Source organism: Aquarana catesbeiana, linkage group LG01 (assembly GCF_042186555.1).
Source record: "Aquarana catesbeiana isolate 2022-GZ linkage group LG01, ASM4218655v1, whole genome shotgun sequence".
NCBI lineage: Eukaryota > Metazoa > Chordata > Amphibia > Anura > Ranidae > Aquarana > Aquarana catesbeiana.
In genome coordinates, this window is record NC_133324.1 from 235,908,442 (window position 1) to 235,936,144 (window position 27,703).

General features: G+C 39.7%; 1 protein-coding gene across 3 annotated transcripts in view; it reads left to right on the top strand.

The window, feature by feature from the left end:
* HECTD4 (HECT domain E3 ubiquitin protein ligase 4) overlaps positions 1-27,703 on the top strand; it is a 282,112-nt gene that overhangs the window by 199,416 nt on the left and 54,993 nt on the right. For all 3 annotated transcript variants that reach the window (XM_073625973.1, XM_073625959.1, XM_073625965.1), the window contains exons 42-51: positions 1,452-1,616; positions 6,972-7,141; positions 9,206-9,321; positions 10,693-10,796; positions 10,873-11,034; positions 22,364-22,512; positions 24,921-25,000; positions 25,387-25,550; positions 26,741-26,978; positions 27,417-27,553. In XM_073625973.1, the coding sequence (XP_073482074.1) occupies positions 1,452-1,616; positions 6,972-7,141; positions 9,206-9,321; positions 10,693-10,796; positions 10,873-11,034; positions 22,364-22,512; positions 24,921-25,000; positions 25,387-25,550; positions 26,741-26,978; positions 27,417-27,553 (1,485 nt within the window). The remainder of the gene's footprint in view (positions 1-1,451; positions 1,617-6,971; positions 7,142-9,205; positions 9,322-10,692; positions 10,797-10,872; positions 11,035-22,363; positions 22,513-24,920; positions 25,001-25,386; positions 25,551-26,740; positions 26,979-27,416; positions 27,554-27,703) is intronic.

Below are 27,703 nucleotides of genomic sequence, written 5' to 3' on the forward strand. Positions count from 1 at the left end.
TAGTCCCGGCAGTGTAGATCCGCGCTGTAGCTGTCATTTAGCTATAGAGTGGATCTGAACCGGTTAATGTTGCTGTAGGCCTCTTGGCAGTCTCCATGACCATTTTTCTTCTTGTTTTTCAATAATTTTGGAGGGACGTCCAGTTCTTGGTAATGTCAGTGTTGTGCCATATTTTTTCCACTTGATGATGACTGTCTCCACTGTGTTCCATGGTATGTCTAATGCCTTGGAAATTCTTTTGTACCCTTCTCCTGACTGATACCTTTTAACATTGAGATCCCTCTGATGTTTTGGACGCTCTCTGCGGATCATGGCTTTTGCTGTAGGATGCGACTAAGAAAATGTTAGGAAAGACCTACTAGAACAGCTGAACTTTATTTGGGGTTATTCAGAGGCACTTTAAATGATAGCAGGTGTGTACTGACTCCTATTTAACATGAGTTTAAATGTGATTGCTTAATTCTGAACACAGCTATATCCCCAATTATAAGAGGGTGTGCACATTTATGCAACCACATTATTTTAGTTTAATTTTACTCACAGTAACCTGACATTTTAACAGGGGTGTGTAGACTTTTTTTTATCCACTGCGTGTGTGTGTATGTATGTATATATATATATGTGTGTATATATATATATATATATATATATATATATGTGTGTGTGTGTGTGTGTGTGTGTGTGTGTGTGTATATATATATATATATATATATATATATATATATATATATATGTGTATATATATTATTATTTTATTAACATGAGGTGGGCGGTCTCCTTTAAGAATGCCTGTGTTCTCAGCAGCGGTAATTTACAGCTACTTAATAAACGGACACCTCGCATGTATCAGTGAATTTCTGGTACTGTATTCTCGCTATGTCTCGTGAGATTAGAGTAACAGGCAGTGTTCTCCACAGTTCAAAGCATTTGTAGATCGCTTCATCCTGAAAAGGAGAAACGATCTACACTGCTTCATAAACAGGCACCCAGAAGAGAGAGAGGCCTAAGAACTCAGCAGCGGATATTTTCCGGTGCTTGATAAACGAACCCCTGAGCTTGCCAATGAATGGCTGTGCATTGGAGGCATATCAGGACAAGTCTGATCGTTGGAGGAGAGTACACTGAGTTCCCAGCACAGCTAGAGAACTACCACAGTGTGCTCTCCTGCTTAGTGCGGTCAGATTTTAATAGGAAAGCAGAAGGATGGCAGGAACACCAGGGATTTCACACAAAGGAAGCAATACAAAGAGAACAGGATACTTTCTCATACAAGTACATGATACAGCAGGCACATATCAGGAATATAAAGTGTTTGAATAACAAACACTTTAAGAGTATTTAGAATACTTTTTTTTAAAGAAAGGCAAGTGGTAATTTCTGAAATTCTATTTTCTGCTTGTGTTTGCCTGCCAGCCTACATTTAGATTGTATTTATCCTTCTTTTCAATTAGGTGCTTGGTAAAGGAATTTCCGGGAGTATTGGAGTGGTTGTATCTATAAATGAACAAGAGGGTATTGCAACTGTGAAATTTCCATCCCTAGATTTTAGAAAATCCTCAAAGGCCTCAGACACACTGGCAATCCCATTGTTTAGGCTCAGTGTTCCTCGCTCTGAGGTAAGGATTGTCTTCATAGTAAATGTACACATTGTTGTGGCACATTTAGTCTGTGTATTATTTTCATATTTATGTCTGTTTTTATGTGCATGTGTGTATATCTACTTTGCTGTGGTGAAGGTTAAGGTCACCAATACCTAAAGATGTTTGATTAGGCAAAGTGCAAAAAGCGATGGCAAACGAACAAAAATGTAACTCTTTATTGGATGCTGTGGGTTAGTGTACTTCAGTACTCCATGGAATTTGTTAATAAACACTAAAAAGTTCATCCCCCTTCATAGGGACTGCTGTACTTTTGGTGGAGTCAATTGATATTTTCAAAGAAAATTCTTAAATTCAGCATGTAGCATCGGCAGATACACACTAACAGTAGTCTTTAGCTCTGACTTGGAGCTCGGCACCCCTTCCCTTTTACCTGGACAGGTAAGGATTAGAATAATGAAACATCCCAGGTTCTGGGCCAGCAGGACACCGTTGAACATGTTTGAAGGTATAGGCAGAAGGCCCTAGGCTTTTTGGTAAAATATGTTTGGCGTGAAATATTTAAACTTGCATTTCATACTAATTGCGGCGCCATTTTGCCACGGTCTGCGTTTTCTGGCGGCCTGCGGTCAAAACGTTCCTATCCTGAACGCGATTCTTCTGCATTCAGGAGAGGGGGGTTGAACTTCACCTAACCACAGCAGCTCCTAAATTTCGGCAAAAGCCTATGTGTATATGGATACATAGGCTTTTATGGAGTTGAGGAGCTTTGGCAAAAAAATAACGGCAAAAGCAACTTATAGCTTACACAGGGCTAATTCTCCTTGCATCTGGTGTCCGAATGGGTTGGTGAGGAATCCAAGTTTGCACCCTTTGTTGACCTAGCCATTACAGTTTGTTTATTGACAATTTTTTAATTTTAGTTTTGGATGGCGTAGTGTAGGGTTAGAACCTCTGTCACTCTCTCTATTTGTCCTGTTGACTGTATGTTACTAGGCAGAAAGTAATTGGAAATCCACTCACTTTCTGTTGTGTGGAAGTGTGGGGAAATCTCCCCAGTGGAACACAGACAGCATTTTTTTTTTTTTTAATGCAAACACTACAACATTGCAAATGAAAAATGCATGCATGCACACCTGCGAAACTGTGAGGTGAGGATTTACTATACCTGGTGAACTCAGAATCTGGTGGAGCTGCGCATAGTAACCAGTCAGCTTCTGGGTTTTAGCCCTGGTTCACACCAGTGCGGCTTTGAAATCGCACTAGTTCAGTGCAAAGCTGCAGATCAGTGTGATTGGGACCTCTGATTTCATTGCGGCTTACGACTTCAGTTAACGGAAGTCAGTGCAAGTCGCAATGAAATCTCTAAGTAGTGCAGGAACCTTTTTCAAAGTAGCTATGACTTGAGTTGCAACAATTTGAACAGTTCCATTCCTGGCAATGGGGCACAACTTGTCATGTGATTTTGAACTGTCAAATCGCATGACAAATCGCACTGGTGTGAACCAAGGCTTATTGTCAAAGCTTAATTGAACAAGCTGATTGGTTACTATGCACAACTGAAACAAATTTTATGTGCACCAGTTTTAGTAAATCTCCCCCCTATGTTTCTTTTTTGGTTTTTCCATAAGGTCTGTGTAGGCTTAGCAGTAGGAATTGTAGCCTCTGTGACAACTTTGTTTCAGCTCTGCTGGCTGAACAGCGCACAGGTCATAGGACTAAGGGGGAATTCACACTATATATGGTGACAGATGCAGGGATACACAGGAAATAATTTTCCTGTGTGTCCCATTCACACTGTTTGGCACCGTGCCGAAAAGGCGCAGCAATTTAGAGCAACCCAGCACATCACACTGCTGTACAGTGCAATGAATAAAGTGTAAACTTCAAATAAGGTTTGTACCAAAAAAAAAAAAGAAGCCGCTTGATGCACTGAATCGTGCACCACAATGGCCCCTACCACAGCCAAGAATGGAGACCTGTCAGAGTGGACCTCTCCATTGCAGTGTGAATTCAGCCTAAAGCTGGCCATACATGGATTGAAATTAACGCAGTTGAGCAGGGACTGTCCAAATTTCGATCCTTGTATGGGCACTGTAGTTGAAATAGAAAGTCGATCTGCAGACTGGAATTTGTTTCCTTTGCCATCTGCTGTGATTGAAACTCTTTTTAAAAGAAGTTTAGGGGCTTCTATTACTGAATATATTAGTTCCATGGCTGTCATGCTGATTCTGTAGCTTTAGCACTGAACAATGAGGCCAACTAGGAGCTCTGAATGATGAGCTGTCTAGTCTGTTGAAAACTCCTAGGCAACAAGCATTGACAGCTTGCACATTCACCCGTTTAATCTATTGTGAATACACCTGTCATGAGAACAATATGAGGATTGAAATTGCAGTCAGCCTTCTAAAAATTCTTGCCACTTAGCTGTCTCTAGCTTCAGTTGTGAACTACTGATCCTGGTTAAGCACAGAGCAAATGAAAAATTGTCCTTATTTATTAAAACTGAAAAATCGCCAGTACAGCCATGCTAGCTAGCATTTTCAGAAGGTGGGGTAAGCAATGATAGACCCCATTTTTTATGTCATTAATGTTTTCCTTTGAAGCAAACCTTAAATCACATACGAAGGGGAATTAAGGAAAATGCATAAGTTTTGTAGTGTAAATATTTTTGCATTTTCCGTGTGCCAAATTAACAACGTTAAATGTTGCACCAGCCACACCATTACCATAAAACTTTTTTATAGTTAATTGAAGGACACTGCTCCTTCTGTCATAGTTTGCCTTTCTTTCTTTGGACTGTTTTTTATAACTGAGCAGGTTTGAAGAGGGAGGGCCTTAAGTGGACTGGGTTTCACTTTTCAGTGTGTCTGTTATCCATTTCTCCTGTAGTTGGTACTATAACACCAATGTTCCTAATATAATAAAGTGGAAATAAACCCAAAAACTAAAATGTAATGTATTGCAGCATACCAATCTCTAAATGTCGGTTGCATTTTTTTTTTTTTCACCTGCCAATTTCTGCCACTTCTGTCTTAGGGTGTCTCCACTCTGGATGGAAGAGCAATCTAAGTCACCTTTGAACATTAGCATTGTTAATATGGGGAGAGGATAATGGTAGCATACACTAGCAAAATTAGACAAATTTGACAAATAAATAAGACAAACCCTAGCTAACAATTTTTCAACCAGTTACAGCAACCGTTTTGTTTTCCATTTGGGATAAAGGTTTTACATAAATGAATAAATTCAGCCCCAGCAGGTTTTTACCCCCTTCCTGACCAGAGCACTTTTTACAATTTGGCACTGCGTCGCTTTAACTGGTAATTGTGCGGTCATGCAATGCTGTACCCAAACAAAATTAATTTGCGTCCATTTTTTCCCACAAATAGAGCTTTCTTTGGGTGCTATTTGACCACCTCCCTGCAGTTTTTTATTTTTTGCACTATACACAAAAAAGCGACAATTTTGAAAAAAAAAAAAAACTAACAATTTTTTACTTTTTTGCTATAATAAATATCCCCAAAAATGTTTTTAAAAAACTAATTTCTTCATCAGTTTAGGCCAATATATATTCTTCTGCATGTTTTTGGAAAAAAAAAAAGTTATAGCGTCTACAAACTATGGGAAAGATTTATGGCATTTATTTTTTTTTTTTATTTTTTTTACTAGTAATGGCAGTGATCTGGGATTTTTAGCGGTATTGCGGCAGACAGATCGGGCACTTTTGACGCATTTTTGGGACCATTGACATTTATACAGTGATCAGTGCTATAAAAATGCAGTGTTTACTGTGTAAATGACACTGGTAGGGAAGGGGTTAACACTAGGGGGCAATCAAGGGGTTAAATGTGTGTTCCCTCACTGTGTTCTAACTGTATGGGGATAGGGCTGAGTAGGAGAGGAGACATTTCGCTGTCCCTACTTGGAACAAATGACATGTCTCCTCTCCTCTGACAGCACCAGCCCTGTGCTGGCACTCGTGCACACGATCGCGACCATCGGCAACACGCATTGGGTCCCCTACTGTGCAGCCGGCACTCGCGTGTCCTCTGGCGAGTCGGTCGGGAAACAGTTAAGCACCCCCATCCGTGTTAAATGGCTTATTTCAATGCTCTAACTGCCACTTTTACTGGACAGCTTGGTCTGTATAAAAATAACACACTTATTGTTTAGGTCAACAGGTAGCAATAAAGGGAAAAAAAGCCTAAAAATACTAATACATCGAACACATCTAAGAACTGGTAATAATAATAATATGTTTTTGCTTTGGGGTTTACTCTGTAGTCTGAGAATAGGATTTTACGGTGAGTACAAAACTACTATTTTTAAAGTGAATTGCAGCAGCTGTCTTATAAGAGGTCAAGTCCGAGGAGGTGTATGCCACCTTGTGGACTTCACTCTTTTATTTACTATTTACATTTTTACGAAGCACTGGGAGTACAGCTATGGCTATAGTCCCAGCACTTTTGCAGGATATAGATGCACTTTGCTATGCAGCTGCCACTCTACTTGCCCCTTTATTTCAATGTCCCTTCTAAGAATATTTTGTATTCCATAAATGGGTTTACATAATACAAAGCCTTCAGTGATTGGGCAAGAGGAAAGTAGGGGCTAGCGCAGCAGCTGCTATATCGGAGAACTAGTGCTACAGTAATCTGTCCAGCTCTACAATAATCTCTGTTCTCATCTGATTGCTATATGTATTTCATGTGCAGTGTCAGAATATTCACAGACCTTTAGAATAGTAAGTACTAAGTATATAGAATTTATGGTGTCACTCTGTCATTTTGCAAGAGATATATATTTGTCATTGGTTATTTATCCCAGTGTATAATTATAGCTAAAAATAGTGCTGTGTAGGTTCCAGGCCTTATTTGATATAGCAGTTTTTTTTTTCCATTGTTAATATTTAGAAATATTTAATATTTAGAAATGTTTGACACAGTAGAGTGTACAGTAGTTCATTTTTTTTTTAAAAAATAAGATGCATTGCTTATCTGTCTGAATAAGGTAGCTTGAGTTTCTGGTAAAACATCCTGTTTGTACAATCTTTTTCCAATGGGAGAGACTTAGGCTTCCACTGGTGGCACGTGTCAGTGCTGTATAGAGGACTATTCAGACAGGTGCAGTGTGTCTCATTTTGCCATAAAATGGTGGTCCGCTGTGGCTCCTGCTTTACCTGTGAATCCTCCAGAGTAGTCTGGCAGGACAGGAGAGGGCAGTACACCTTTTTATTGAATATCTTCTTGTAATCGTCCTGTGATTATGGTGGAGAGTTAAAGCGTAAATTAAAGCTCCAGTTAATGACACCCCTCATTTCCTAGAAACTAACTGCTTGATTTTTGCCGCACCAACATTCACCCCCATCAGGCATTGCCTCTCCATAAACTGTCCATTACTGAGAAGGTAGTGCAGGCAGTCCAGTCCATGTTACTTCCCCAGGAGGGATGCCTGTCTATTCATACCTCACTTCCTGCAACAGGAGACGCCTCAACTCCAGTTATGGCAGTAGTTCGGCTTCTTGCAGAGATCAGGACAAGGTAAGAAGACTACATTAAACATTGCTGCTCCTGTGTTAAGAATTGCCATTGTTTGTTCTTTATTACAGCACATTTAGTTTTTTCAATAACTCCAATAGTTATCGCTATATGTAAGTGCACAATCAAGACGGGTTTCCTTCTAATAGTTTACCCATGGAGGGACTAGGAATTGGGTAGCAGGACCTGTTGGCTGACAGCATGAGCAATCTGCACAGGTCACTTTTCTCCATTTGTCTCTGCAGTCCTGATCACCCACTACATTTCTTGGCTGTGGATAACATAAACGTTTTTATACTACTACAGCTGGGGCACGGATAACCTATCAGTGCGCCAATGTAGGAGGGTGTCCCTCTGATAATGCAAATAGCAACTGTCTGAATGTCACCATTTTGGGTGTATCACAGATGGCATTAAAGGATAAATATGAATTTATGAAAAAATTAAACTTCCATACTCCCCTCTATGCTGCAGCCTCAGTGTGATGCTGCAGCTGTCCCACATTGACACATCACATGACCACTGATCACTTTTTTTTTTTTTTTATTAACATGCTTTTTATTTTTGGTTTTATTGTAGAAGAAAAATACACTATGATAGTTATATTAAAGCTGCTTACTGAGTTCTTGGTCTGCTCTGAGCTGAGAGTGGTGACTGTCAGTCGCCACTCTCTTCTCTGCTCCTCCAGCACTCATTGGAACACCAGGCTGGAGAGGGGCCGGGCACAACTGCTTTTAGCTGCACGCTAGGAGGTGAAGCCAGCTGTCAATCAGTCAGGTGGCTCCTGTAAATTTTGTCAGGATCCTTCCACAGCCGGGAGCAGCTCTGCTTTGTTAGCTGATAGCGGGCAATAGACCCACTATAAGCTGACTTTGTGTCACAGGAACACAAAACTAAGTGACCCATAAGAGAAGTACAACCAGAAAAGCTTTGTTCATACTTCTATTTTAAAGAGACAAATGTGCAGATATATTTTTTTTGCTGTTTTGTACTATTTCACACTACGGGTTCTCTTACAGGGGATTGTATAGGTTTTTACTTTAGTTTTCGTTTTTTTTGTTTTTTTTTTTGTTTTTTTTTTGTTTTTTTTTAATGCTTATATATACATATGCTGCTTGCTTAGTATTGCTGCAAAGTGTTTGTGTTTTTTTCTGCTTTGATTTTCTTGGTGTGCATCTGTGGCTCAGCATGAACCCACAAAAATTTGTTAAGAACTTTATTTTCTCTATATAGCCTAAGCAGCAAACAGGCTGCTTATTGTACTTGGTTGTATGGTCAGCTATATAGGTTTAGTCACAAAATAAAGATTCTCCCAAGAAAAATGCCATGAATAAAAAATGGTACATCATGCGAGTTAAAATGATGAAAGTCGTGGTGTAAAAAATACTTTAAGGGTAAACCAAATCGGCCTGACACTTTCTGACATTTCAGTGCACTTCCAGTATATATCTTCTGTTTGTCCTGGAAAGTTCTAATCGTTACACTCACTGCACAACCAGCATTCTATATTATTGTAGGTACTCCCAGCCACCATGTGAACATGCTTTTTGTAAGCCCCTGTTCACATTAAGTCAGCCTTTGAAATCGCATGATTTTTAAAGATGCGTGTCAGTGCGACTCTAGGTGTGACTTGGCTGACATCTGTGCGACTTCATGCACAGATGTCTAGGCAATTCGCACCTGAAATTGCAAAAAATTGTGCAGTAACCTTTTTTTTCAAATCTGTGCCTCACACCCATTTGAACAGTTCCATTGCCAACAGTAGGGTGCGACTTGTCATGCGTTTGGGACCTGACCGTTTTCATGACAAGTCACACCGGTGTGAACGGGGGCCTAAAGGTGGAAAACATTGTATTGGTCTCTCATTTGCCAGTAGCTCTTTCTAGGAACATGCCACAAGGACAAAAGCTAATTGACGATATTTATTTTAAATACTATTATATTTTTAGTTGCTAGGTTGTACCAGATAATAGAAAAAGCAGTACTGGGAGATGTTGTAACTTATAATTAAATGTACATTTGCATCTGTTTTATAGTGTAACCGTATCATATCTTTTAATCTCTCAGAGCTTGTCTGGTCATGGCACAGCTGTTAGAAGACAGCTCCTTCTGTGAAGAGTTTATACAGCAGTGTCCTGCTGCTGTAGAAGTGCTAAATTTGGTAGCACAGGAATGTAGTCCAGGTGAGTACTGAAACGTATTATATCGGAAAATAATCCATTATCATACCGCAGAATGAGTAGTTGTGATTTAATATGCTACTGGCTTAAAGCGGGGGTCCACCCACACCGCCAAAAAAAAAAAAAATATTAAAAGCCAGCAGCTACAAATACTGCAGCTGCTGACTTTTAATACATGGCCACTTACCTGTCCCAGGGTCCAGCGATGTCGGCAGGCAACGCCAAGAACCCGCTCGGTTCTCGGCAGCTGCCGCCGCCATCCTAGGTGAGGGAATCAGGAAGTGAAGCGTTGCGGCTTCACTTCCCGGTTCCCTACTGCGCATGCGCGAGTCGCGCTGCACGTTCCAAGTGGTTCCCGCTCTCTCCTGGGAACTGTGTGTTTCCCAGGAGACAGCACGGTGGGGACGGGAAGAGGCGTAGACTCCCATGGGAGTCTATGCCGGAAGTGGGTGCAAATACCTGTCTTAGACAGGTATCTGCACCCCCCTCCCCCCTGAAAGGTGCCAAATGTGACACCGGAGGGGGGAAGGGTTCCGAAAAGCAGAAGTTCCATTTTTGTGTGGAACTCCGCTTTAACTAGTAGTACTTAGTCTCACCCAAATCTATAACATTTTACAGCTTACCAATCCTTAGATGGTGGTGGCTGCATTGGGTTTCTTTTTATTTTAGTCTGATTTGCATTTTCATCCATTTCCAAATGGTATGAGAAGGATCTTTGGGAGGTTACATATCACACAGTTGTAACAGTTTTCATTATATTTATTGAGAAATTAAAATATTTGAAATACATATACATTTCTAGAATGCATTCTAGGCATTCACAGAAAACACCCTATGCATAGATTTTATAGAATTTTTTTTTTTAGCAAAAATAAATGAAGTCATTTGAACTAAAAACATTTTTTGAAAAAAAATCTGCCCTGAAAACGCTCTAAGCTCTTTAAGGCCCCTTTCACACTGGGGCGGTAGGGGGCGTCGGCGGTAAAACAGTGCTATTTTTATCGCTGTTTTACCGCGGTATTCGGTAACCCCCCCGCTGGCGGACGAAAAAGGGTTAAAACCACTCGTACAGTGCGGCTATAGCCGCGGTATAGCCGCGCTGTCCCATTGATTTCAATGGGCAGGAGCGGTGAATACACCGCTCCTTCACCGCTCCAAAGATGCGGCTCGCAGGACTTTTTTTACTGTCCTGCCAGCGCACCGCTTCAGTGTGAAAGCCCTCGGGCTTTCACACTGAACAAACAGCGGAGGCTGTTTAGGGGCGGTTTGCAGGCGGTATTTTTAGCGCAATAACGCCTGCAAACCACCCCAGTGTGAAAGGGGCCTTAGGGTTGTTGTGAAACCTCCCAGATAGTAATATTTGTTGCTTTACAGGTGAGCGCCTCACAGTGGTGGAGGTACAGTGTGAGAGACTTCGCATGCTTTATCGTGATTGTGCTCGTCCTCCACCACCTCCTCTTCAGACTGAGCGTAGACAGGTAAGAAGTGCATTTTGGCCTTAGGATTTGCACTTGGTGTAAATGTCAGGTCTTTTACTTTTCTTATCTTTTACAGCCGAAAGAGATCACCTGGTGTCCATCCCATGTCTTCCCTCCAGTGAGGGCCTGCATGTTCTCATCGCATCTGACAGCTGTAACTTTCCTAGCAGACCCGAGCGCAGGGGGAGGTTTACCACGGGGAACATTTATCTATGCATCGTCACCTGTACCAGTGCAGGTAAGAATGTATAATTTATTATTCATCTCTGTGAAATATTTGGATCTGTTTTGTAAAAAAAAAAAAAAAAAAAATTAAGTATTTTACAGTAATATTGCAATTTGTATCGACTTGGCGAGATGTAGTTATTAAATACTCAAAATCTTTACACTCGCCTAAACCAACAAACAATAAAAAAGAAATATATATGTGTGTGTGTGTGTGTGTGTGTATATATATATATATATATATATAGAGAGAGAGAGAGAGAGAGAGATATAGAGATATATAGTGCTCAAAAGTGTGCATACCCTGGCAGAAATTGTGACATGTTGGCATTAACATTGAAAATATGAAAAAAACGATCATGCCAAAAAAACTGTCTTTTATTTAAGGATAGCAATCACATGAAGCCATTTATTATCACATAGTTTTTTGGATCCTTTTTAAATCATAATGTTAACAGAAATCGCCCAAATGGCCTTGATAAAAAGTTGACATACCCTGGAATGTTTGGCCTTGGTACAGACACAGAAGGTGACACACACAGGTTAAAATGGCACGACCTGCGTAACAAAGATGGAAAGAGATATAAAAAGATATCCAATGCCTTGAATATGCCAGTCAATACTGTTTAATTACTTATTAAGAAGTGGAAAATTAGGGGCTCTTTTGATACCAAGCCAAGGGGGACGTACTAAACTGCATATTGGGATGATGGGATGATTGGATTATTGGCTGCAATACTGAGAACTCTCACTAGATGTCAGTGTACCATATACACATATATATGGTAATGACTCTGTTGTTTCTCAAAATATGTTATTCTTTACTGCAGTGCTTGATACAATGTTGCAAGAAGCAGTTGCTAATGTTTAACTCTTCACTTGCTGATATATATGCAGCTGTACAACAGTTGCTGATATATATGCAGCTGTACAACAGGATACAGAAGTAATATAAAAATTACATTTGACCTGTTTTTGATGGGAATATGGGTAGAATTATTATTGCTCATGGCGATTATTGGAGGAATATCATGTTAACACCCGACAATGAACATATTTAATTAACAATAATAATATGCATATACTTTTTCTACATAGGGATTATGGGTGGAATATTGTAGTTAGACATACATAGGAATATATTAAACCTATTTCTGATATAAATATGTATATAATTATTTTTCTACATGGGGATTATTGGTGGAATATTGTTTATAAATATACATAGCAGCATATTAAACCCATTTCTGATGAGAATATGCATATATTTATTTTTCTACATGGGAATTATTGGTGGAATATTGTTTATAAATATACATAGCAACATATTAAACCCATTTATGGTATGAATATGCATGTAATTATTTTTCTACATGGGGATTATTGGTGGAATATTGTTTATAAATATACATAGCAACATATTAAACCCATTTCTGATGATAATATGCATATAATTATAATTCTACATGGGGATTATTGGTGGAATATTGCTTATAAATATACATAGCAACATATTAAACCCATTTCCAATGAGAATATGCATATAATTATTTTTCTACATGGGGATTATTGGTGGAATATTGTTTATAAATATACATAGCAACATATTAAACCCATTTCTAAAGAGAATATGCATATAATTATAATTCTACATGGGGATTATTGGTGGAATATTGTTTAAAAATATACATAGCAACATATTAAACCCATTTCTAATGAGAATATGCATATAATTATATTTCTACATGTGGATTATTGGTGGAATATTGTTTATAAATATACATAGCAACATATTAAACCCATTTCTGATGAGAATATGCATATAATTATTTTTCTACATGGGGATTATTGGTGGAATATTGTTTAAAAATATACATAGCAACATATTAAGCTCATTTCTGATGAGAATATGCATATATGTTGCTATGTATATTTATAAACAATATATCACCAATAATCCCCATGTAGAAATATAATTATATGCATATTCTCATCAGAAATGGGTTTAATATGTTGCTATGTATATTTATAAACAATATTCCACCAATAATCCCCATGTAGAAAAATCATTGTTTGCATATTCTCTTTAGAAATGCGTTTAATATGTTGCTATGTATATTTATGAACAATATTCCACCAATAATCCACATGTAGAAATATAATTATATGCATATTCTCAATAGAAATGGGTTTAATATGTTGCTATGTATATTTTTAAACAATATTCCACCAATAATCCCCATGTAGAATTATAATTATATGCATATTCTCATTGGAAATGGGTTTAATATGTTGCTATGTATATTTTTAAACAATATTCCACCAATAATCCCCATGTAGAAAAATAATTATATATGCATTTTCTCATCAGAAATGGGTTTAATATGTTGCTATGTATATTTATATACAATATTCCACCAATAATCCCCATGTAGAAAAATAATTATATGCATATTCTCATCAGAAATGGGTTTAATATGTTGCTATGTATATTTATAAACAATATTCCACCAATAATCCACATGTAGAAAAATAATTACATGCATATTCATATCTTAAATGGGTTAAATATGTTGCTATGTATATTTATAAACAATATTCCACCAATAATCTCCATGTAGAAAAATAATTATATGCATTTTCTCATCAGAAATGGGTTTAATATGTTGCTATGTATATTTATAAACAATATTCCACCAATAATCCCCATGTAGAATTATATTTATATGCATATTCTCATCAGAAATGGGTTTAATATGTTGCTATGTATATTTATAAACCATATTCCACCAATAATCCCCATGTAGAAAAATCATTATATGCATATTCTCTTTAGAAATGGGTTTAATATGTTGCTATGTATATTTGTAAACAATATTCCACCAATAATCCCCATGTAGAAAAATAATTATATGCATTTTCTCATCAGAAATGGGTTTAATATGTTGCTATGTATATTTATAAACAATATTCCACCAATAATCCCCATGTAGAAAAATAATTACATGCATATTAATATCATAAATGGGTTTAATATGTTGCTATGTATATTTATAAACAATATTCCACCAATAATCCCCATGTAGAAAAATAATTATATGCATATTCTCATCAGAAATGGGTTTAATATGTTGCTATGTATATTTATAAACAATATTCCACCAATAATCCACATGTAGAAATAAAATTATATGCATATTCTCATTAGAAATGGGTTTAATACGTTGCTATGTATATTTTTAAACAATATTCCACCAATAATCCCCATGTAGAAAAATAATTATATGCATTTTCTCATCAGAAATGGGTTTAATATGTTGCTATGTATATTTATAAACAATATTCCACCAATAATCCCCATGTAGAAAAATAATTATATGCATATTCTCTTTAGAAATGGGTTTAATATGTTGCTATGTATATTTATAAACAATATTCCACCAATAATCCACATGTAGAAATATAATTATATGCATATTCTCATTAGAAATGGGTTTAATATGTTGCTATGTATATTTTTAAACAATATTCCACCAATAATCCCCATGTAGAAAAATAATTATATACATATTTATATCAGAAATAGGTTTAATATATTCCTATGTATGTCTAACTAAAATATTCCACCCATAATCCCTATGTAGAAAAAGTATATGCATATTATTATTGTTAATTAAATATGTTCATTGTCGGGTGTTAACATGATATTCCTCCAATAATCCCCATGAGCAATAATAATTCTACCCATATTCCCATCAAAAACTGGTCAAATGTAATTTTTATATTGCTTCTGTATCCTGTTGTACAGCTGCATATATATCAGCAACTGTTGTACAGCTGCATATATATCAGCAAGTGAAGAGTTAAACATTAGCAACTGCTTCTTGCAACATTGTATCAAGCACTGCAGTAAAGAATAACATATTTTGAAAAACAACAGAGTCATTACATATATATGTGTATATGGTACACTGACATCTAGTGAGAGTTCTCAGTATTGCAGCCAATAATCCAATCATCCCATCATCCCAATATGCAGTTTAGTACGTCCCCAAGCCAAGGTCAGGTAGACTAAGAAAGATTGCAGCCATAACTGGTGAAAGAATTGCTCAGGATACAAAGAAAAACCCACGGGTAACCGCAGGAGAAATTCAGGCTGCTCTCCAAAAAGACGGTGTGGTTTTTAAGGAGCACAATTCAACGATACTTGAACAAAAAATAGCTGCATGGTTGAGCTGCCAGAAGGCAGCCTTTACTGCGCCAATGCCACAAAAAAGCCAATGAGCATGTCAAGGTGTTGTTGGGCGTATTGTAACCAGGCTTTTTTGTGGAATTTGTGCAGTAAAGGCTTCTTTCTGGCAACTTGATCATGCAGCTCTTTTTTGTTCAAGTATCATTGTATTGTGCTCCTTTAACCACTTCCGGACCGCCGCACGCCGATATACGTCCTTATTTTGAAGGGAGATATTGTTGTTATGGCAGCAGCTAGCTGCCATAACCCCGGTATCCTCTTGTTCGGCCGACAGTCCGCTTCAAGATAAAAGTGGTCTCTGCGGTGGATTTGCACGAGATCACTTTTATCAACGGCGGGAGAGGGGCCCCTCACCGCTTACCAGAGCCATCGGTGGAGGCGATCGGGTCTTTCTGCTGGCTGGACATGGAGACGAGTGAGGGGAAGATGGCTCCCACCCGTCTCCATGACATTGCAGGGCGGAAGCGACGTCAAAGCGTCACTTCTGCCCATAGCTCTTAAAGGGCTATTTTCTTTTTTCTCTTTCCCTCTTCATGAGGCTGAGTATAAGGGAGAACTGAAAACGATTGGCAATGCCGTTTTCTTTCACCACCTCTGCACGGGGCGGCTTCCAGGTCTCCTTCATGCCATCTCTCCCTCACTCACAAGCCGATCCCACAAGTCGGATCGGAGGCCTGTTCTTGCGCGTGAAAACTCTTTTTGAAAAGAGAAGGGGGGGGAGTGATGTGAGGTGGGGGCGAGGCTTAGCGCAGTGTTGGCATCCTCCAAAGCAGGAGTGTGTTTTTTTTTTTTTTTTTTAAATAATAAATAAACTCCATTTGTGCTGGCTGCAAAATTGTCGCAGAGACATGAGAGCAAAAGGAGCATGAAAGAGGTTTTGGTGACACAGGCATTTCCTGCTTAACACATTTACTGTTTGCATGACGCTGAGCATTAATAGCAGCGGCAGTGGTTGGACTATTGCTCAAGCAGTGGATGTGATTCTTCTGATAGTACCTCTGCTTTGTACATCAAGCTAAGGTCAGAAGGGGGGCTAAAACACCCCCAAAATAGAGCTAAAAGGGTCCCCCTCAAGCTCTGGAAAGCCTACTCATCTCTACAAATGGCATCCTCCCCTGAGAGGAAGTGGCTGGTCAGAGTGAGCATCAGGGCCATGAAATGTTTGCAACTGTTTTCAACACTGCAGCCCCTGTGTATTTTACCAAAAGATCTTTTTTCCCTCAGCCATGATGGGTTTAAAAAAAAAAAAAAAAAAAAGTTTAGCGACTTTAATCGCACAGGTTCCCTTCCATTGCCCAGGACCCTCAAACTGAGGAATTAGGGGCGGGAGAAGACGAATCCCCTCAGGGGACCGTGTTGAGGCTGATGACTCCTCTTCTGAGGTGTCTTCTTCTCTTCTGAGGAGAATCGGCTGGTTTCAATCTTAAGATTGTTGGTGCAATTTCTTGCTGAATGGTCCGCTCCATATTTATGCTCTCTTAACTGAGTGTTTGGGTTCTCTAAAGCCTACTCAAACTGTGCATGCCTTTTCCTGTCCATTTTTAATGTTGGAAAAAGCTTTTTTGTATCTGAGAGGATCTCCCAGATAAACATTATTTTTCCTCCTGAAAAAGTTTTTTTCACTTTATCCTATGGTGGAGGAAATTCACTAAATAGAGTATATCAGCAGTTAACGCTGCTATATACTCTGTGAGTAAGAGCTTTTGTTCAGCAGACAATGCTAAAATGCTTAGGCATCCAACGGATAAAAAGTTGGAACTCCTGTTAAAAAAAAAAAAAAAAAAACACTTTTTTCTCTGGCAGATTTGAGCAGTCTGCGCTGACAGTAATTGCTTAATCGTTGTGAGGCCAGTTTAACAGGTGTTCAGGTATCCTGCTCAGCAGGCCCAGGGTCTGGCAGCTTTATGTTTGCAATAATTGCTTTGTGAGTTTCTATTGTAGAACCTCCACAAGGTCCTCATGCAGGTGCTTGCCTATAAATACTAGCCAAACGCACAATTGCTGAGATGCCTAACGGCCACATCACCCTGAAAGCGCCCAATCTCGTCTGATCTCAGAGGCTAAGCAGGGTCGGGCATGGTTAGTACCTGTATGGGAGAGACGGTGCTGTGCACATAGTTGCTAACACAAACAGCTAAACGCATGGAACGCACGTCAGTGGAGGATAAACTTCCTTTCACCATGCAGAAGCTCCTGGCTAGTCTTCCTTTTGTGATGAAATAGCTATTTGAGGATGTTTGGATAATTAATCCAAAGAAATTCTAGTGGGAAAAGTACCCCCTTTTGCCATTTAAGTAAAGGAGTAAATATTTTTTAAAGCTCCTTTTGTGCCAGGGGCATCAGCCTCCAGGCAGTCACGGTTGCTTCCACTGTCAGGTTCAAAAGGTAATCCTCAGAATTAACCCCAGGGACAAAAAGAGGTCTTCGGGGAGCAAACCTACAAGATACTGAAGTCTCCTTATGAGGAGGCGCCCCCCTCGCTCAATAGGGGGAATTCTTCTGCAGTTCTTTAAAGATCTGACAGGAAGATGAATGGGGGACTTCCTCAATAGCTCCAAGGTACAAGCTGGAGTTCCAAGAGTTCCCGTCTCCTCGTTTTTTCTCAGATCAAACGTTCCTAAGGATCCAGAGTCTCTCTCTCAAGCATTGGACCATTTTTTTTGGCAAAAGTAGTCATGGTGGTCCCCATGTAAGAGCAGAGGTTGGGGTTTGGTTAAATCCAAATGGACATTCTGGATCTCAAAGATCTAAGCTCCTTTTTTCGCATGGAGTCTATCCGATCAGTAGTCTCCTTCCTACAAGGGGGAGAACTTCTGTCGTCGATCGACATCAAGGATGTTTATCTCCATGTGCCGATCTTCCCCGCTCACCAGAAATTTCTACACTTCGAGGTAGAAAATCTTAATTTCCAGTTTGTAGCTCTACCTTTTCGGGCTAACTACTGCACCTCGAGTGTTTTATAAAGAGCCTGGCTCCTCCTTTAGCCAGGTTAAGGGCTCAAAGTATAACGGTACTAGCCTACTTAGACGATCTACTCTTGATAGATCAATCGGTAGCCCATTAAACCAGTCTGGTCACCGCAGTCGGCTACCTGGAATACTTAGGTTGGATCATCAACCTAGATAAATCCTCCTTAAATCCATCAAGGAGATTGCAGTACTTAGGGCTGATCATAGATACAGTCCAAAAAGGGGTATTTTTGCCCCAGGAAAGAATCGGTTCCTTAAAGGAACTGATTCGGTTGGTCAAAACAAAGAAGAATCCTTTTATTCATCTTTGCATGAGTTTATTGGGAAAAATGGTGGCTTCTTTCGAGGCCGTTCCTTATGCGCAGTTTCATTCAAGACTGCTGCAAAACAGTATCCTGTCAACTTGGAACAAGAAGGTCCAAACTCTGGACTTCCTGATGCGTTTATCTGCCAAAGTGCGTCAGATCCTCAATTGGTGGTTAATATCCAAAAAATCTTCAAAAAGAAAAATCCTTTCTACCAGTTACCTGGAAAGTAGTAACAACAGATGACTTTTGGGCTGGGGAGCAGTCCTGGAAGAAGCGTCTGTCCAAGGGAAGTGGTCCAAATCAGAGTTGACCTTGCCCATCAGTATTCTAGAGATTCGGGCAGTACGCCTGGCCCTAAAGGCCTGGACACTCAGACTAGGGAATTATCCTGTCAGGATCCAATCCAACAATGCCACAGCTGTGGCTTATATCAATCACCAAGGGGGCATGAGAAGTCGTGTGGCCCAGAGAGAGGTGAATCATATTCTTCACCCCGACATCTTTCTGTCAGTATGCCAAAAATGGGGAGTTCCGGACGTGGATCTGTTTGCGTTCAGGTTAAACAACAAGATCGACAACTTTGTGTCAAGGACAAGGGATCCGACGGCATACGGAACAGATGCCTTGGTCTTTCCATGGGATCTGTTTTCACTGATCTATGCGTTCCCTCCTGTTCTGCTGCTTCTGCATCTCCTACGCAGGATCAAGCAAGAGGGAAAGGAGGTGATTCTGGTGGCCCCAGCGTGGCCCAGGAGATCTTGGTTTGCCGAGATCATAAGGATGGCGGTAGGAGACCCTTGGACCCTGCCCCTGTGGCCAGATCTTCTCTCACAAGGTCCGGTGTTCCATCCTACCTTACAAACACAAAATTTAACGGTTTGGCTATTGAAACCCACATTCTAAACTTAAATTTAGTCCTGTCGGCTTTACAAAAACAGCCTATTGAACCAATTCAAGATATTCCCTTGATCCTCTTGACAAGGAAAATAGTTTTCTTGGTTGCCATATCTTCTGCTAGAAGAGTATCAGAGTTGGCTGCTCTTTCCTGTAAAGAGACATATTTGATTATTCATAAGGATAAGGTTGTATTGCGGCCTCATCCTAATTTTCTACCAGAGGTAGTATCAGGTTTTCATTTAAACCAGGATATTGTTCTGCCTTCATTTTTTTCCAGAACCTCGTTCTGTGGAAGAAAAGTCACTACATTCTCTTGATGTGGTGAAGAGCGGTCAAGGTCTATTTAAAAGCGACTGCTCAGGTTCGTAAAACAGATGTTTTGTTTGTGTTGCCAGACGGTCCTAAAAGAGGACAGGCGGCGGCGAAATCTACCATTTCTAAATGGATTCGTCAAGTGATTGTTCAAGCTTATGGTTTAAAAGGGAAAACTCCTCCTTTTCATATTAAAGCGCACTCCACCAGGGTTGTTAGTGCTTCTTTGGTAGTGCATCACCAAGCCTCCATGGCTCAGATCTGCAAGGCCGCAACTCGGTCTTCAATCCATACATTTACCAGATTCTATCAAGTAGATGTAAAAGGTCATGAGGATATCGCCTTTGGCGCAGTGTTCTGCAGGCTGCAGTTTGTCCTCTAGTCTCTAGGTGCCCTACTTTTGTTGTGTCTCCCTCCCTTCAGTTGGCATTGCTATGGGACATCCTACATAGTAACTACTATGGCTCTGTGTCCCCTGATGTACTTCAAAGAAAAGGATTTTACAGGTAAGCTGTTTTAAAAATCCTATTTTTCCAGAGCATCCTGTATTTCTCCTGAGGTTACCTGTGGGTTTTTCTTTGTATCTCGAACAGTTCCTGTGGCAGTTGTGACTGAAATCTTTCTTGATTTACCTGCCCTTGGCTTGGTATCAAGAGATCCCCACATTTTCCACTTCTTATTAAATGATTGAACAGTACTGACTGGCATATTCAAGGCTTTGGATATCTTTTTATATCCTTTTCCATCTTTGCAAAGTTTCATTAACTTGTTACGCTGGTCGTTTGACTGACTGTTCTTTTCTACCTTCTCATGGCTCAGTGTCTAGCCTGCTTGGTGCATCCATGACTACCCAAAGACTATTTATACACAGACACTAATTGTTATTTAAAAAGCCACAAATGTGGGAAATTACCTTTTAATTGCCATTTTAACCTGTGTGTGCCACCTTCTGTGTCTGTACCAAAGCCAAACATTCCAGGATATGTAAACTTTTTATCAGGGCCCTTTGGGTAATTTCTGTTATGATTTAAAAAGGATCCAAAAAACTATGTGATAATAAATGGCATCATGTGATTGCTATCCTTAAATAAAAGACTGTTTTTTTGGCATGATCACTCATATTTTCAATATTAATGCCAGGATTTCACAATTTATGCCAGGGTACTCAAACCTGTAAGCACAACTGTATATACGTTATCTAACCTTGTACAGCAAATGTGTTCACCAAATGTGCCATGGCCTATTTATATCAATGTGTAATTCATTCAATTAATTGGAAAAAATGTGAAGAGAAATTTACGCAAACAAAAGTTTGCGGTAAAAAAGTCTGTGGTAAAAAAATATTTCAGAATGAAAAAATATATATACAAACCATGTATGAAAAGTTCATACAATAAATTCCTGTGACTAAGTCTAAGATCTAAATTCCAAACTTAGGATTACTAAATTTCCACCATGCATATGTGAAGATTCCAACCACCACCAGAGGCACAAGGATGGTTTCCTACCTTTTAAAACTGGCCTTTAAATTAGAAAAGGTCATTCAGCTCCTTTTCCCCTTCTTGAGAGCCTGGAATAGCTAAATGGCAAAATAGCTAAATGGCAGATCAAATCTTCTCCTTTGACAGGTCCACTCCACAAAGCATATTGGTGGCCATAAAAAGGATTCAAAGAATAGGACAATTGGTCAGGGGGGAAAAAAGTACTCCATATCATTGATAATGGGAAAAACTGCTCTGTTTCATTGTATAGTGGAAAAAAACTGCCTTATGTCATTGGTCAGTGGCGAAAAAACTTCCCTGTGTCATTGATCAGTAGAAGGAAAGATCTTAGGAGGTGGAAAAATCACTCTGGAAGTAAAAGGCTGGGGATCAAGCATAAAGCAAGCAATAGATGATGCAAAAGAAAATTGCCCGATTTCCCCATCAACACAGTCGGTGGTATTGGAGGAATTGCTTCAGCAGTGCTATTGTGTTCTACCGACGGGGAGCATTCTTTGATGGCAGAACACAATGATCACTTCAGTACAACCAGCCAACAGGCTGGTTGTACTGAAGTCCAATTGATGGATTGACACTTCAGTACAACCAACCTACCCATAGATGGATCAAATCTCAACCTGTCCCTGCTGAACTGGTCAAGATTCAATCCATCTATGGCCGGCTAAAGTAATGTAGAGTTCAGGGGTCAGCAGAAAAGGTGTGGCATGCCACACAATGCATAAAGAGCTGCTGCCATTAACTCTGCTACACAGATTAAGACATACTTTATATCAGGGGTAGCCAACCTTTGAGAGGTGGATCTCTACCTGAACAACATGGAGGTCAGTAGTATGTAGGGCAGTGTACAGAGGTCCGTAGTTTCTAGGAGAGCTTTGTATTGCAGAAACCATTTTTCTGTGAGTAATTTCTTCTGACTTTACGGATAAGCTTCATGTATATACATTGTTGTCTTCATTGAGCTTCCATGGTATTGCTGGGATTTTTGTAGACCTACAGCAATGTGAGATAATTCATAGATACCCTTGTTAAACCATAAAGTAGAGTAATATACAATGAAATCTCCATTAGCCATGTTTTATACTCTTGGTTATGATTTTCTCAGGCTCCATCGTTTTACTGGGAAGTTGAAGTTGTTTCTTATGGAGACATAGATGATGACACTGGCCCAATAGTGTCATTTGGCTTTGCAACAGAAGCAGAAAAACGAGATGGAGCCTGGACTAACCCTGTTGGTACTTGTCTGTTTCACAAGTAAGTGTGATGAAGCCCAAATAACTGAATAGATCTTAAAATGAGTAATGTATATGGGACACCCACACTTTGGATCCATTTAGTGTTTTGTTAATTAGAGTAAACACAATTAAAATAAAATAGCTGCAGCTCACCACATGTACCCCTGTACATGAATGTGACTTAACTATAGAGGGAAAGGGCCGCACTCCTAAAACAGTTGTGCGCCCCAACTTAAGTGCTCTGTGCTCAAAACTATTCTAGTAAAGTGCTAAACCAAAAAATAAAAAAAAATTATTAATTTTGATAGAGTGTTGAAGAATTATGTATAATACTGTTAAAAAAATATTTATGCAGTCAACAATCCAAAATACAAACAAAAGATAGTGACCACTTAATATACTGTTTGCACTCCAATTTTCATATGTTAAAATATAACACTGACATTTTCACAATATACTAAATGTGTCAAGTCCAGCCAGACCTCCGGTGGCATCATTTCCACTTGGTGGAACGCATGTTGGCTCAGGCTGAGCTGAGCAGTGACTGTTTTCTTATTTAGATGCTGTGCATTCATTCCAGGTGTTAGCTGGGCACCTAAACATTGTGAGTGTGAATGTTTTTGGACAAATAAAGATGATGCGCATTGATGTATTCTTGAGTCTGTGTTTCCTATGATCATATATACCTACAATGTGAATTACCTGTGGATGGCCAGGCCTGTGTCCTTTTTTGAGGGTGATCTTACCTAGAGAAGGTGATTGAAAATCTAGGAGCGCTGATAGACTCACTTACTAAACATGAGGTCAACTAAATCTGGTGAGTGGGGACTTTTAAAAGAGCACTCCGGAGCACAAATCAGTCTTAAGTTTGGTTAAGAGGCATTGGTTTGCAGACAGTAAAGCTGGTCATAGATGATTCTAATCTAGAACGGTTCAGCAGGGACCGGCTAAGATTCAAATCATGTATGGGCAGGTTGAATTGTATCCAAGTTGATCCATCGATCAACTTGGGTACAACCACCATGTTGAATTTTTTTATGCGATTTATAGCCAGCAGCTATCGCCACTAGCAATAATCACTGTTTGTTTTCCCAGCAGGGATAGCTCCCCACCCCTGCCGGGGGAACACAATAGCTCCATGGGAGGGATTCCCCCCATCAACACTAAAGCCGGGTACACACAGGCCGAATGTTGGGATAAATTTGCCAGTTCATAAAAAAAAAAGGTTGACATACGGGCCGTGTGTATGTCGATCTGTCTGACAGAAGCCGGCTATTTGACCGGCTTCTTTCAGACAAGCATGCTGGAAAACCAGCAGCCGACTGACTCCCAATTAGCGCTCTCAGCCAATGGCGAAGAGCGCTGATTGGAGTGTTCTGGTGTGGGGGCCATCCCCCTGTTGAAACACAACAGCTCAGTGGAGGAGATCGCTGTACAAATGTCGGATGGTTAGTACAGTGGCTCCAACAAAAAAAAAAACGTTGGTGTGTACCAGGCTTCACTGTTTTGATGGGAAAATTGCATCATCCATGGCCGACTTTAGTGTGACAGATTGGACTTAGTCTGTTGACTTTTGGAGAACAATTTTGTAGATTTGACTCATGGGTCCTATGGATATATTTTGAGTTATGGGGCTTTTATGTGCACTTGGTATGTTAGTCTATTGGAAAAATGTCAGTTATATTTTAACATATGAAGACTGGAGTGCAAATGTTAGGGGGGGGGGGGTCACTATTTTATTTTTTCAACACTCTGTATACTACATCATAATTTTATTTTTTACTAGAACAATTTATAGCACAGAGCCCTTATAGCTGATGTCAAGGTTTACTTTCAGTTTAATTGGTTAGTATTAGGCCAAGTTGGTTTGAGCTAAGCTGGCCTATTGGTAAATACAAAGTTTTCTCTGGCCGAGTCGGAGCTTGTAACGTCATCAGCCCACCTCTCTAACTTATTGCTAGAATACAAAGCGGTCTTTGAATGGCTGAGTGCTACTCAGCCCAATGCTATTTTGTTCCGGGTGTGAAATGGGAAGGTCTCTTCTCACAGACATAACACAATGCTATATACTGTATGTAGTTGAGGCTAGCCCAGTGGGCACACATGTTGGTGAAGGAGTTGCCCCAACTGAACTATTTAAAGTGAAAGTATACCTGGACATCAGCTTTGAGTTGAGGTGCACAACTGTTGAGTGCGGCACTTTCTCTTTATAAGACGAATAATGTTTAAAACATGGTTTTATTCTAAAGCATCTGACTGTGTGGAAAGCAAGAAGAACTTTTCGGTAAGGAATATCCGTTTTTAGTTACCACTATATGTAGATTTACTATTGGGAAAGCTATTGAGGGATGATCAAAGATTAAGGTGTAAGGATGAAACCCAGATTTGTTGGTTTTATTTTAACTAAGTTTCCTATGTTTTTGTTAGCAATGGACGAGCTGTACATTATAATGGATCCAGTCTATTGCAGTGGAAGAGTGTGCGTTTAGATGTGGCTCTATTGCCAGGTAAGATTTTTTTCTTTTTAACTTGTATCCTATTAACGTTTCACAGCAGAGTGTGATTGGTTATATTTTGTGTAGAAGGCCTTAAAGATATATACTTCAAACATGGGTACTTAATGTACGGGGGCTGAGTTCATGTTATTTGTACTTTTAAAGAACTGCTTTTTCTTCCTGTAACTTTTCTCTGCTGTGTGGTGTTCTGTTAAATGCCATTTTAAGCACCCACGAAGCGCCAAAACGGCAATATTACAAAATGAATCAAAATCAAAAATGCATGAATGTGTTCCATTAACACTGCAGTGTTTTTATTAAATTCCGTCTGCCTCATTGTTTAGCTTCACTTACCTCTTTTACTGGCATTGGCACGAGCTGTGATTTGTGCTTTTCAGGTGATGTCGCAGGAATAGGTTGGGAGAGAACAGATGGCACACCGCCACCCCCTGGTCAGCCTGCTAAAGGAAGAGTTTATTTCACCTACTGTGGCCAAAGACTTGCTCCATTCCTAGAAGATGTGTCTGGAGGAATGTGGCCTGTTGTGCATATTCAGAAAAAGGTAACAATGGCAACATTCTTCATGTTGTTGTAAAAGGAAGATGGTTTAGGTCTGTTTGTATTGACATTTCTTTTCTATGCTCCATTCTGTCACCCTCCTTCAGGAATATCATTACAAATAACCATTTTCAGGTGGATTGACTGATGGACCCTGGTATATATTGATATGTTCCAAGGTTCAAATATGTCCTAAACCCTGCAGTAAATGTCAGGATCTGGGGGAGCCTTTTGCTACCCCTTTTAACATGGAGTAACCCTTGAAATAACTTTCTAGTCTCAAGGATCCCCTGCTAATAATTATTATATCTACAGCTCACTGATTATTGGCTTTCTGGTTAGTGGGGGATAATGCGCCCTAGATTTGTGGTCAGTTGGAAAAATTCCTCAGAGAAGCCAAACAGATTATTGGTGTCAGTTATTACTTGTGTGAGAGGGAGAATTTGCTTATTGCTCCAGGAACTCCTAGCAACCTTTTGGAGGCAACCCTAAGGCTCCATAGAGCCCTGGTTGAGAGAGGCTGATCTGGGGAATGCACATATGTTGAGATTTATGACTAAGCTGTAATTCCCAACGCAAGGATGTAAAGGTTAAATCTACTTATCCAATGGGCAGAGAGCAGTCTTTAAAAAGTTCATGTGGCATGGCTCTAAGGGTGTTTTGTAAAGCAGCCTGTTGTTCAGCTGTGGCTTTTTTTAATTTTAGAAATGCTGAAAACTAGCCATTTCTGGGGTGGGAGCTCCATCCCACACCCTGTGATCGATATCTTCAGCTTTTTTTGGGGGGGGAGGGGAGGTGTCCTTTCCCTCCAATCAGCTCTTAGAGTTTTCCTCACTGAGCTGTGCTGTGTGTAACTTCAGCTCCCCGCTTTCTGCTTTGTGCTTTTGTGAAAATCCTTTTCATCTGTGCATTGTAGAAGGCTGTACAGGACAAATGGCTGCAGATAAACAGGTACAACCTACGTACGAGGATTTGTTTCATCTCTGTGTATCATCTAGGGCTAGTCCCTTCACTGTGTATGTGTGAGGGTTTACAACCACTTTAATGTATACAAACCCCATATAAAATAATAAAACATAAATACTACTAGGAATTTATAAAGAGAGACTTTAATCCCCTTGCATTTCATTTATCAGAAAACGTGATTATTCCTTTCTTTAACCAGAATTTACTGACTACTTTTACTTTTTACAGAATACAAAAATACGGGCTAACTTTGGATCACGTCAGTTTGCTTTTGCTGAGGGCCAGGCTCATCGAAATGCTGCGGATTTGTGCATAGACTTGGCTGAAGAGATAAGCGCAAACTTTGAAGCACTACCTTTTGCCATGGCCTCCGACAGTGACAATGATGCTGGAACAAGCATAGCATCAGACCCTGGAAGTCACGGTCCTCCCTGCCGCGTTGCTGCAGCAGCCACTGTCCTACAGCGTAAGTATTCCTGCTTAATGGGTACTAGAAGTACGTATGTTATTGTGATAAATAGTAAGAAGAGCCGGCAACACTGAAATCCTTAAGGTGTCGTTTTTATTGGTACATCAGAGTGACAGTAAAACAATAGTGCTGACGCGTTTCGGCAATAGCCTTAGTCGTAGCTGTTGCCGAAACACATCAGCGCTATTGTTTTACTGTCACTCTGATGTACCGATAAACGACACTTCAAGGATTTCAGTGTTGCCGGCTCTTCTTACTATTTTTTACGTCTGAGTGTGATAGGACACATCGAGCCTAGGCACCTGTGAGTGGATCTGGTGTATGGATTGGGTTTTCCCTGCAGAGAGCGCTGTTGCCTTTCTCTTTTCCACATATGTTATTGTGCTACAGTCTTTTTATTCATCGCATACTGAGCCATATCTTTTCCTGTTCCAGAGTATGACAGCGATGCCTCCTGTCGATATAAGGTGGAGCTGAGCTATGAAAACTTTATTACATCTGGTCCTGATCCACATCCTCCCCCAATTGCAGACGATGAGAGTGATGACGAGGATGATGATGATATGCCACGGGTCAGATATTTCTCAAATAATTTTTTAGAGAACTTATCCCTTTGTCTATTTAGGACAAGTGACTGGTTCCCTTTAAAAGACAATCCCTCGTCTACTGATACTTACCATTCTGTTATCCTTCACTGCTCTATTCCTTCTTTAGAGCCATCA